The 13,689-nt window shown below is 38.1% G+C and overlaps 1 protein-coding gene across 1 annotated transcript in view; it reads right to left on the bottom strand.

The window, feature by feature from the left end:
* Positions 1–13,689, bottom strand: part of LOC121739301 (transmembrane protein 198) — a 73,188-nt gene that overhangs the window by 12,497 nt on the left and 47,002 nt on the right. Inside the window, exons 5-6 of the mRNA XM_042131680.1 lie at positions 4,390–4,462; positions 297–388 (exon numbers count right to left, since the gene is read on the bottom strand). Of these exons, the coding sequence (XP_041987614.1) occupies positions 297–388; positions 4,390–4,462 (165 nt within the window). The remainder of the gene's footprint in view (positions 1–296; positions 389–4,389; positions 4,463–13,689) is intronic.

A 13,689-nucleotide genomic window follows, 5' to 3' on the forward strand; every position in this document is an offset into this window, starting at 1 on the left:
AAATCTGAAAGTTATTATTTTGGCCGATGCCAAAATCGAAGCTTTGACCAAACATGAGTGTTTGGTCAAAGCTTCGATTTTGGCATCGGCCAAAATAATAACTTTCAGGGATAATAGCTAATTTGGTTAAGCGCTCTTACAGACAAACGGCACTTGTCGACGGCACGTATTGACGACAGTCGACGGCAGGACAAGTGCGACGGCTGACGTCGACAAATGCCGTTCATCTGTAAAAAGCCTTAGAATTTTCTTAATATTATGATAACTAATAATTTTAAGAGATAATTTCTACTCACCCATTTGAGCATCATCATCCTCTCTAGGAAGTAGTCAATGGAGGTCGCTATCACCGCACCACCGTACACGCTCGTCCCGAATATTGTCATCACTGTAATGAGAAAAAGTGGTTAAAATCCATACTTCCATACTAATACTAGCTAAAATAATAATAATAATAATAAATCATTTATTTCAGACTAAGTCCATAATTACAATACTTAAAAACTATGTTAATGAAATCCAATCAATTTAAATATCTTTTTGACCTGTTTGCAGCACTAGGTACATGCACAATGCACATGTATATGTACCCAATGGCGCACAATGGGACAGTCAAATTTGTCACTAATTATTCTATTATAAAAGCCGAGCTCTGTGACTTGTGAGGGCTCGCCCGTAGCAGCTAAAGAAACAGATAATCAGCTATTGTCAGCATCTTAATTCGAGTCTGGATTCAGAGAGCTAAGAATCCGGCACTTCTCGGAAAATTCAAATAGCTCAAAGATAATGAGAGCCATTGAGCTGAACTATTGGATCGAGATACGCATTTAAAATTACTGACCTAGAGCTTATCTGTGCTCTCAATTTTAAACTTGGGAGCTTTGGAACGAATGGGTCGGCTAGACAAGATCAATACCACAGAGCGAGCAAGGTAGCCGGAGCGTTTGGAGGTTTATACATTTTTCCAGATAAACACTACCCTAACTCAAATTTTCTATAATGAACATATGCGTTATAGAATATTTTATCAAAATCGCTACAGCGATTAAAGCGTCAAAAGGTAAAGTACCTTGAATTTTTTATTGGTAAGTTTGTTTGCTCAGACTTCAGAAAAGTCTGACAGACATAATATTACTGTTGCATATTATCATGCAATAGTGCGAATGTTCTCAAACAGCGTTCGATCATAATTCATAATACGATCAGAAACTTAGATTTCTGACTGCAATTCATTAATTAATTATTCATCTGAGTGCAACATAACATCAATTTGCATTATGCGGACGTCTATCAGAAGGATCGATGGATCGCATTACTAATTATTATTATTAGTCCTTCAATTCTCAAATTGGTGCAAATAACTTGGCGACCTCTGTGGATCAGTGGTTGAGCGCGTGGTACTCAAGTCGTACATTCAAGTTCGAATCCTACCGAAGGAATAGTCAAACAGTTGTCAAATGTTCCCTTGTCATGGATGCGTATAATAATTATAACGACCATGCACCATAAAAGGCCACGTTCTTTTGAAGGCCAACTATTAAAAAGTCCTAGTTATCGTCATGGTGTCATGGTAAGACATATTCCTTCTACTACACACTTAGATCCATCAAACCACGGCGGCGAGTCGATCGCATTCGCAACGTAATCGTGGCAGTGAGATCTCACTGTTTGTAGACTTTGGTTGTCGAGGCTATAATTGTAATTTCCGCACCCTGAAAAACTTTAGTTTTAAGTTACATAACCTATATCTATCTCACATTTTATTACAGGGCATTGTCGTATAGGAATATGTGTATGGTACTAATAAAATAAAATCTACTTATACCTCGATTTAAGTTAAAATGTTGCTAATGTTCCTAGGAAGGCCAGTGGTTCCTAGGAAGGCCAGTGGTTTCTTAAAAGGCCCAACCAAAGATTTGATAGTTATCCTTGCTTTTTAGAATTGAGCATTTAAGAGGATTCCACACCACCATTTTTCCATACAAACGTTGTCCCCTGTTTCCTCCCTGGATAATGCCGGTAGAGTTATAATTTTTTTCTGAATATCTATGGCCACTAATACAATGTCCCTATGTTTTCTTTTTTTTTCATAATTTAGTTAGTAAAAAAATGGCTAGATTTTCCTCTGTGTTCAAACACCCAGAAAACAAAACTGGCTAAAATATACAAAAAAAATAAAACAGGAACACAGCTCCAGCCTTGCTTTAATTCTTTAAAAAAAGTACTTAAATCGGTTAAGTTTTGGAGAAGGAATCAGCGGACAACGAATCGAAGATTGTCTGTTCTTTTATTAGAACTTTTGTCGTGTTGTCTCTATCGCGCTCTGCAGTGGGAGACTTGAGATTGGTGAGACAGCAATACATTTTCAAATACCTATTTTCAATTTCTTTCGCCCCAGGTGTATCCTCTTAATGTTTTGCTTAATTGATAGAGATTATAATGTCGTTTTAGTAAAAGCAGATATATAAATACTTGTAACACTATTTTCAAGTTAAACGACTGATGTATAATATTGGTCTTGTTTGGAGCTGTGTTCCTTGCAAGGCCATTTGGCTTTACAAAACATACGTTTATTAATGGCTTTTGCAGCTAGGTTAAAAAAGTGATTTTTAATACAATACCTAATAAAACAGAGCATTACTTGATAATTTGTTTTCTTGATTTCTTTAGTTTATGAACGAATAAAAAGTATTAGCCCGTTAGCGTGGCCTTATATGGTGCAGGGTCTCATCGGCTGCAGCCAGTCCCACATACCCCGGTTGCCCTCCCCAGCGCTACCGGGGACGCATATTAATGGCATTTCCCGACAAAAAAATGGTTCGTTTATTTCACTTCACACAGAGATTTTCTAGTATTTTTTTTTTGTTTTCCTCCTAGCGAACCATAATTTTTTTGTGACAGACATTGAAAATTAAAACTTTTTCCATACACCATGAACACGGTTTGAGAGATAAGCGATAAAAGGTAACGGACACGCAGAAGACATTTAAAATAGTGTTAGTAATGTTTTATATGAAATAACGCTTATAACACAAGAAGTGTGTAAATTTTTCCGCTGACAGCGTATTATAACTGTTTTGGATAACAGTTATATCAGGGGTTCCCAATCTTTTTCAGCCTGCGGCGCAGTTACACGTCACAATATTTTGTCACGACGCCCTACTCTACCTAGCCATTACAAAAAGATACATAAATAAACATCTTTAATGATTATAGTTAGGTTACGTAAGTAGCAATAAACAAATATTTAATCATCCACCAGCTTAACATAATCTTGTAATATTTGTTGTTTTGGATAATGATTGAGGATCAACTTACAGCGCCCCTCTTGCCTTTCCACGGCGCACCAGGGCGCCGCGGCGCACAGTTTGGGAACCCTTGAGTATAATTGTTATTTGCTTTGTACCCACAGTGAAGCGAGCCAACTTATGTATGAATCTTATGGACGACTTTTAGATGAACAAAATAACTAAGGTATGAATTTTTAAGCTACGCGCATATTATGACGGGGTTCAACGGGCCACAGTATCCAAATATGTACGCGATGGGTCATAAAACTTGTATAGAAATGAGGTGTAAGTAAAATTTCCCATCCTAATGTGTCCTAATTAATGCGAGGGACCTTTAAAAAACATTTTTTTTAAAGGAGGGACGTTTTAAGTGGCAAAAGGTTGTCGTCTATCCGTTACTTTAAACTCATCCCAGTCTACAAGGTTTGACAAGGTGTACCAAACCTAAATGTGTGCAGTAGTGTGTAGGTCTCCTGTATATTTCGCTGTGAAAGTAGCAGCGTTGAAAGAGTAAATTGTTTTGTCACTTTTGTATGGGCAAATTCATGACGCTGGGGCGCTTGCCCCATACAAATCACAAAAAATTTTGCTCTTACAGCGCTGCATTTTCACAGTGAACTATATATCAGAAACACATACACCCGTAAAGTATTATAGCAATCAGTTTTGTTGCATCCTGTGTACACAATATGGTACGTTCGAAAATCAATACCGCAGTAATTCCTGGAACCGTGTCCCTGGATACATCCTGCGACTTAATAGGATGGAGGGTTTACACATAGGCTTGCCATAATGGATATTTGTTATTCATGTCTAAATTTTCAAATATTATGTGCCGTTAAATATCTAGTGTCGCTTGAATTTTTCTTGATATAAATGTATGTTCTTTACATTTTTACCTCGTCAGAATTTGGCAGGAACTTTCGAAGTTAATAAGATGCAAGCAAACACTCCTAAATCATAGGTGCGGTATTTACGGCTCATTTAGTGTATTATTCGTTAATCGTTTTCCCATTCATGTTTTTTTATCGATAACGCCAACACATTTTCTTCTTTCTAATGATATTTTTAACCTATTGTAATAAGTAAATATAATTACCTTTTTTCCAATACAGATTGAGAACAGCGAAGAATATGCCGCTTAGAAGCAGTGAGACAACACACAGCCAATACTGAAACAAAAAATATAATTAGAAGTTGCAAAACGGACTACCATAAACTTTTCTTTGACCCTCAAAATTGTAGAGTTTTGCCCGCAGCGCCAGAAAGGTGTATTTCGTTTAAACCACCCGAAAGTAAGCATGTTTAATTTTATCATATATTTTCAAAAATACACAATACTTATTGAAATGTACAAAAATATGTACACCAGATTAATTTTATAATATAAAATGCATAATTATTTCGATGTAAATCATTTGTTTCTTTTCAATATTTTTCATCATTATTTCAACGTGTTTTGTGAGCTAACTGTTTTCTTTGCGGAAAAAACATCATGGATATATTTGATTTTCACAATGAAAAGGCTTTTTCCTCGTTGATTTAGATATAAATAATTCTATATTCTATTATGTAAAAACCGGTTACGATTTTATTTTCGGAGGATAAATAGTTCGTGTAGTAAACATGAGATGTGAATATAAATACAATTTTCTGAATATAATATAACATTAAAAAAGGTTTCTTTGTGATCAGAAAACTCCAATAGAAATTCGGAAATAAATATATAGGAAAGTTCATCACAACACTTGTATGCATAGTAATATTATAAATACGAAATTATAATATTACTATGCATATTTATTATAAATACGTGTCTGTATTATTTTTACCTATTCATTGCTTTTGATGAAACTCTGAGTCCCGGAAAAGGACAGGATAGTTCTTTATACGGAAAAATGTACCGCGCGATTAATGACTTTCGGCGCAAAGGAGTTCGGGCGTCATCATTATCAAAATTATGTATTAGCAAAAAGTAACTAATATCTAACCAGTGACACGTTTTTGGCTACTTGCACAAGTTCCGTTTATTTGTTAAATCATGCCTTCTCCTTCATTAATATAAGGAACGAGAAAGATATCATATGTAATCCACGGTTAACTTTAACCGGGAACAAGTAGAAAATCTCGAGTATAAATCAACAAGTACAAAAATCCTAGTACATAAAGTCGTTAAACGCCTCCGCGGTCTAGTGTTTAGAGCGCGGCTCTCGATTCCGGAGGTCCTGGGTTCAAATCCCGCGTTGGAAACATGTTATTTCCAAGTTTGGTTAGGACAAGGCAGGCTGATCACCTGATTGTCTGACAAGTAAGATAATCCATGCGTCGAATGGGCATGTAAAAAGTCGGTCCTGCGCCTGATCTCTCGCCAGCCGTGTCGGTCTTCCGTCCCACTGGTTATCAGAGTGAAAGGAAGAGAGAGTGCTCTTGTGTATTGCGCACACACTTGGGCAATGGGCACTATAAAACTACTCCTGCGTAACAGGCCTGGTTTCAATGAAACTCACCCCGACTGGTGTGGGGAGTATTATTATTACATAAACTCGTCCTATGAAGTACGTACACATTTAAGCAATAACTAAAAATTCCAGAAACACAGGTTAACCGTTCAAGTTTATAGCAGGCAGAGTTCAAAAGGATGTGTTTGATATAATATAAAATATGTTCTCTACTGTAAATTGCGATTACACTAAAAAGCTACTTTTATTATTCGTAGGTTACTGCAGAGTTTTCTAACAATTATAGAGAGTTTTTTACCTCGGCGTTTATAGAATCCACTGTCATAATATTTATGTACTATCAGATTTAAATTCGACGAGTAACGAATCATATAAAGAAATAAAAAAGTAATCTAAAAATCCTAATGTCAAATAATATAATTTGGAATTAAGATAAATCAGAAAAAAGTTCATTGAATTTCCAAATTCATCGAAGTAGAAATCGTTGCAAGTTGCAACAGATTATAACAATGGCAATAAAAATATTATCAATACTCGTACAGTAAATGAATCAGTACTCAGTAAATAAACTTCAGTCAATAGAGTATTTGTAAAGTACGTTTTATATTAGACTAAGGGCCAACTTACACGTTCCACAACCACACGACAACCACATCCACACGACAACCACACCACGTGGTCGGGCGTATATTTCGTATTGTAAATGAAGTAGACCATTCACCCGTACCACATTTTGCAGTCGTTGTCGACCACTTGTCAAATACCGATAACATCGCAACCACGGCCGACCACGTCGCAACCACATCCACTACATCGCAACCACAACGTTGCGTCGATGCAACGACAGTGCGCGCACACCGCCCGCGCTCTTCTCCCCCTCCGTTTCATTGACTTTCGTACGTAACCACATCACAACCACATCGCAACCACTGGCGAAAACGCAACCACGTCGGCATTTTGTCGGTACCACAACGCAAACCACAAAAAGCTGCAGCGACACCATTCACACGTAACCACTGCTCGACGTCATTTTGTCGTTGTGATGTCGTGTGGTTGTGGTACGTGTGGGTTGGCTCTAAGTATTTCTGTACACTTATCTGGGACATTATAGTTCCAGAGCCTATGCTAACTGGCGACTATGGTCAAAAGTTAAAACTATAAAACACTAGATGACGCCCGCAACTCCGTTGCGCCAAAATTAGTTTATTGCGGGGAACCGTACATTTTTTTTGGGATAAAAAGTATACTGTCCTTTCCCGGGACTCAAAGTATCTGCATTCAGCAAAATCGGTTCAGCGTTTCGGGCGTGAGGTAAACAGACAGACACACTTTCGCATTTATAAAATTAGTGCAAAAATAGCGCATTTATATAATTTTAAACGTGGGAGAGCCATGCTTCGGCACGAATGGGCCGGCTCGACCGGAGAAATACCACGTTCTCACAGAAAACCGGCGTGAAACAGCGCTAGCGCTGTGTTTCGCCGAGTGAGTGAGTTTACCGGAGGCCCAATCCCCTACCCTATTTCCTTCCCTTCCCTACCCTCCCCTATAACCCTATTCCTCTTAAAAGGCCGGCAACGCACCTGCAGCTCTTCTGATGCTGCGAGTATCCATGGGCGACGGAAGTTGCTTACCATCAGGTGACCCGTTTGCTCGTTTGCCCCCTTATTTCATTAAAAAAAAATAGTAAGGATAAGGGTAGCACAACATTTCATATTGATCTAAAGTCTAAACCTACCTCTATAGTAGCTATTGGCATTCACGGATGGGAATATCCAAAATAAGAGGACATTCGGATGAATGCCCTCTTATTTTGGAAGTCGGTTAAAAATCTGTGCAGTTCAGTGTCTCGACTCTCGTCCCATCATACGTCTTAGGACTTGATTACACTTACCGAGTAGTGTAGCACTGTCTATTGCTCTCGAGTCTCGACCAATCAAATTGACCGAAAGCACTGTCTCGCCTCTGTCTTGTCACTACTCGGTAGGTATAACAAATAGTAACAGTAAGGCTCAATTCACACCGGAATGGCAGAGGCGACGCGAGCAGTTTCAGTGTCATATGATTTTAAACTTTATCTTAATTATTGTAATACATAGTATCGCTTGAGAAATCGCCGCCGCCGGCGGCCGCAAGAGGCCACAAGCGTCCACAGGCAGCCGTAGATTTCTCAAGCGATACTATTATATATGTATTACAATAATGACGATAAAGTTTAAAATCATATGACACTGAAACTGCTCGCCTCGCCTCTGCCATTCCGGTGTGAATTGAGCCTAAGTAACAGTTTTGACTCTATCTCTTGTAGCAACTCAGCATAACAACGTTCGCATCTAAGCTTTGAAAGACTTGCTACATCGCGCGACAATCTAAAGGCCGTTCCCAATATTTGATCTATCTCTGGTTTTGCCGTACTAGAGATAGGTAGATAGATAGATACTCACAATTGACGTAAAATATAGGTCTCTAATGTCTAATGTGAGTTATTCCTATCTCTAGTAGGGCAAAACCAGAGGTAGATCAAATATTGGGAATGGCCGTAAATCGATCGATCGATCGAGTCGATGCGAACGGGCGGTTCGCATCGACCCTCCTCATAGTAAATAGTTCATAGCTAGACAAAGTATGCGAACTGCATGCTACAGGCACCTTCAGTACAATCACGTCGAGTTAATTAGAGGACTAACTTTGTTTTAATTGTTTAACTATACAGACAACTATTCCGAGTTTATTACTCAGCGTTTATTGTTCAATTTGAAGTTTCTAATACCTCTAATTATTGTATAATTGTATATCTTGTAATTTGTATACTCAGCTTCTGACTATTACAAAGTCCGCTGTCTTTGAAGACAAAGAAAAGTAGGCCTTGGGAAGTTGTAGGCTGCGTAAAAATCCTTATAGTACCTATAAATAACTATCTGTCCCGGCAAACGTTTCTTTGCCATATAAAGTATTTCGCCTCACTTTAAATATTTTATTGAAGTGACTAAATAAGTATGTCACCATGGCAGTCGCACAAACTATGGTCGCCGTCAGTCTCGAGTTGTAATAATTTACTATTATTTATTCAACAAATGCACTTATCAATATAAAAAGTACCCAGTAGCCGATTCTCCGACCCACTGAATATGCATATAAAATTTGGTTAAAATCAGTAATGTCGTTTCGGAGGAACGCGTAATACGCGGCCGAACATTGTGACCCGAGAATTTTATATAAGTAATATAAGATTTTAAAATCTCCAAAAATAATACGCCGAAAATAATAACGCCGAAGCGCTTTTATCGCGACTTGCGCGGGAGATCTACATATATATTTTTAGGGAAAACATAGGCATCCTACGTCTTCTTTCTGAGACTCAAACTACGTAGGTTTACTGTCTGGTCTTAAGTATGTCTTAAGAAGGCCAGTATCAGAGGAGCCGCGAAAGTCATTAGTTATATTGGTCTTGAGTGCCGGACGTCACTTATAGGCTGTGATTTATACAATCATGCTTTATAGGGCTGAAGTGTATACTTAGCATCTGACAACGATTGATAATAATGCAGTTTCGCGCCGAAACAGAGAGGAGGGGGTGTCACAGGGAACATGACAATCCCCTAAATGTAGCTAATTAATTATTGTGCATAGATATATTCGTGATCTGACTCTCTAAAATCTCGTAAACAGATTTTCAGTTTCAGATCGCGATTCGCCTTTCATGTAATTGATTTAAAATATAGTCCTCATATTACTGGGTTATCCTTATAACTAAATCATTATTCTATAACATTTTGTGCGTATAAACAAACGAACAGGTTTTTTCCTGCGTCAAAGTAGCCTATTTCCTTCTCCGTGGTGTAAGATAAGAACAAAAATTCATCAAATCGATACAGCTATTCTTGCGTGATGCCGTTACCAAGGGAAAAGAGGATTCATAATATTATTCGTATAATATTTAACACCGTAAGAGGATAAATAGGGATTAAATATTATCTCCATGGTAATGATCACTCCAAGCTGTTACTATGCAGTAGGCTCCACTTCACAATTTCCACTTATTTCATTTTATCTATAAAAAAATATGAAAACATGTTTGGGCATAATATGTATCAGCCTTTTCATGTTTTCGCTAATATTCAATATACTTTATACGTGTACTCTTCTTAATTTAACGCAAATACTGTGAAAAATAATTATTTCTACACCTATAGCTTTTTATCGGAGTCTTTGTTTATATAAAATCTATGCCATTGAACGGGCATTAGGACTTGTTTACACACAAGTTATCGAGTGGTTAGCTCTCCTATAAAGTACTTATAGACTGTCAATTGCGTGGCAATGACCTGACCAAGTGGAAAGCGTTAAAACTTCACTTTAACGTTTACGAAGAATACTGTAACATTGAGGGTGTTTCAAATTTTATTTACCTCCTGGTGCCGCTATGCAGCCTATCTATCTAGTCAAACTGCTGTCATATGTCACGATATAGCTGTCATGTGTGAAATAGGCATATTATCGTGACAGTTGACACACGACAGCTACATCGTCAGGTCACCAGGTGCCGCTACACCTGGTCCGGTGGCAAATAGAATATCAAACACCCTCATGCAGCCATCCAAAATTGGACATTATATTGTCAATATTCTATATGGCGTCTGCAACATGTCAGATTTTGGTCAGATTTTTACTGTATGTGCTAGTGGCGCCCTCTGCTCGCATTATAGCAACACTGCGGGCGGAAATTTTGTCAATTCAATATGTATCTCGCGTATTGTAAATAAGCTTCAGTTTTGAGTAGCTCATTTACAAATACGCCTTACAATATGGTTAAGTTACAAGAGGAGTTGGGAGAGCCATGCTTCGGCACGAATGGGCCGGCTCGACCGGAGAAATACCACGTTCTCACAGAAAACTGGCGTGAAACAGCGCTTGCGCTGTGTTTCGCCGAGTGAGAGAGTTTACCGGAGGCCCAATTCCCTTCCCTATCCTCCCCTACTCCCTTCCCTTCCCATCCCTACCCTCCCCTATTACCCTATTCCCTTCTGATGCTGCGAGTGTCCATGGGCGACGGAAGTTGCTTTCCACCAGGTGACCCGTTTGCTCGTTTGTCCCCTTCTTTCATAAAAAAAAAACGAGGTGTCGCGAGTCGCGACACTACTAAGTATTCTATGTATTTCTATGAATAAGTGTCATCTCTTAGAAATACACACAAACCAGTAGAGTCGCTGCGACACGTCGTCTGCGTTTGCTTCATGTCGTCCGCTGCCAACCGGCACCTTTACTTTAACGTTAACCGTATGCGTACAAAGTGTTAAATATAAAATCCCAACACTTAATCTAAACCTTATGCAGACGTTTCAATGCGGATTAATTAAATTAAAACTTTCACTTGAAAAGTACGCAAAGCAAGAGCTTTAATTATTTCAAAACTTCACGTTTTAGGGCTTACTAGCTATATGACCGAGCTTTGCTCGGTATTCGATGACAATGACATTTTCTAAAAATGATTCCTAGCTAGATCGATTTATCGCCCCCGAAACCCTCTTTATACTAAATTTCATGAGCCGGAGCCGATTCCGAGATTTCAATAATATATATATACACAGAATTTCTCGTTTAAAGATATAAGATAACATTATCTCTGTCTATTCTAGACTTGCTAAAATATTCCTCTAGACCTATAGGCTATGTTTAATATTCCGAAAAGATTTAAGTTTATAACAAGAGCTTACAGATTTACGGCAGGTAGCTTAAAATTGAAAATTTGTGAAAAACTAGGTTAGTTGAGCGGCGAACACACCCTTCCGGTTTGAGAATTCAAGCCATTTTTATCGCTTTTTTCATCTCGGCTTGATTATATTAAATCTATTATTTTCGTTGGACGAGTTTTAGGAGACGACTTGACTACCGCCCTAAGTTTTTCATAATGAAAACCTAATCCTAATCTTCTTTTATTTTGTCTATTTAATTGGGACGAGATTTAGGTAACGACTTGTCAATGACCCTATTTTTATAAATTGCACACTACTCTCAAAATTATCAATTTCATAGCAATCGTATCTGAAAATTAATTAAATGGTGCGTCGGATTGAATAACCGACTGATGGTTTCATATTAGTCTAGAATAAGACTTCGACAAATGCAGAAACACAATAATGGAGAGTATATCTAAATCTTATATATAAAATTCTCGTGTCACAATGTTAGGCCGCGTACTCCTCCGACACGGCCTTACTGGTTTTAACCAAATTTTATATGCATATTAAGTGGGTCTGAGAATCGGCTACTGGGTACTTATTACTACATTTATAAGTGCATTTGTTGAATAAATAAAAGTAAATGATTACAACTTGAGACTGACGGCGACCATTGTTTGTGCGACGGGATAGCGATGGACGTTGCCATGGTGTCATACTTATTTAGTCACTTCAATAAAATAAATACGGGCGAAACACTTTAAATGGCAAAGAAACAGTATTATATTATGTAACTCAAAGGTGACTGACACAGTTATCTATCAATGCACAGCCCAAACCACTGGACGGATCGGGCTAAAATTTGGCATGCAAGTAGATATTATGACGTAGGCATCCGCTAAGAAAGGATTTTGATCAATTCCACCCCCAAGGGGATAAAATAGGGGATGAAAGTTTGTATGAAACGTTGTCAATTTTAAACTGATCGGTACTTTAGACCTGAAAATCTTGGCCGACTTAGATGTGAAAGAGCTGTGATTACAATGACATAAACTTTAATTTAATTTTGGCTAGGTATATACATTTTTTATTGTGTGAGTTGTGTTTTTCGGCTTTCGCCGGTAAAAAAATATTTACTGAGCGCATAAAAATTATAATAAGGGCCTCTTTCACCACTTCCTGATAAAGCTGAATAAGGCACTTTACCAGAAAGTGGTGAAACAGGCCCTAAGTCTGCTTGTTGTTTTATCTGGCACACTGGAAAAGTCACATGACAGACAAAAGCGGACCTCGAATACGAAACGTGTATGATATATAATATTAAATATTATATAATATATTTTATTGACTACTGCATCGTGTGATTACTCTTCAAAGGTGCGTAGAATTATACTAAATTGCAAGACACGTAAATTCACGTAATCGATTCATTACCTAAGGTGTGAAAGCGTGACAAAACACAAAAAGTATCATAGCTCTCGCAAACTTCGCAAACAAACTAAAAGCTTTACAGATTTGTTCTAGTATATTATTGTTACGGTACATGGTATACGGACACGTAGTGTCATCTAGCGACAAACCAGTGAAACTAATCAGGCGACACACTACACATAAATCCCCTGCTCGAAACTAGATGGCGCTAGGTTGTACATGCTCGAGCCTCCTAGAAAGTTCCCATACTTGTTTACGTGAATCGGGAACTTTCTGGAATTCGTCTCGCCACATAAATAGTCGCAGGAGGACGGGCCGTGGTTCAGTTCGGTTCGAGCGATCATCAAGGCGATTTCGGAGTGACAACAAGTGATCAATAGTGAGTGAACCAGTGAAACTTCGACTTGGCTACGACCTAGGACAGTGATAGTGCTTAGTGATTGGACCTAGTGATTAGTGTTTGGTCTTAGTGCTAAGTATTGTGACCTAGTGTGTGCTTGTGTGACCTAGACTTAGTGAATAAAGTCTTCAAGAGAGTCAGCAGGTCTTTCTCTCCAAATCCTTCGAACCCTAGCACGTAACATTATGTTCTATAGTATAGACTATAGAGTAGAAGACTATAAACCAGCCATTTTCAAGCCGCGAACTATAATAAGTAATAGTCTATACTCTATACTCTATAGTGCGGCAGCCGGGATAAAAATTATCCTACATTCCAAATTTCATTAAAATCGGTTCAGCGGTTTGGACATGAAAAGGTAACATTCAAACGGACATTCGCATTTATGGTATTAATAATAAAATATTTAGGTATTAATAGTATGAAGTGTG

The sequence above is a fragment of the Aricia agestis genome, chromosome Z (assembly GCF_905147365.1).
Source record: "Aricia agestis chromosome Z, ilAriAges1.1, whole genome shotgun sequence".
NCBI classification, from domain to species: domain Eukaryota; kingdom Metazoa; phylum Arthropoda; class Insecta; order Lepidoptera; family Lycaenidae; genus Aricia; species Aricia agestis.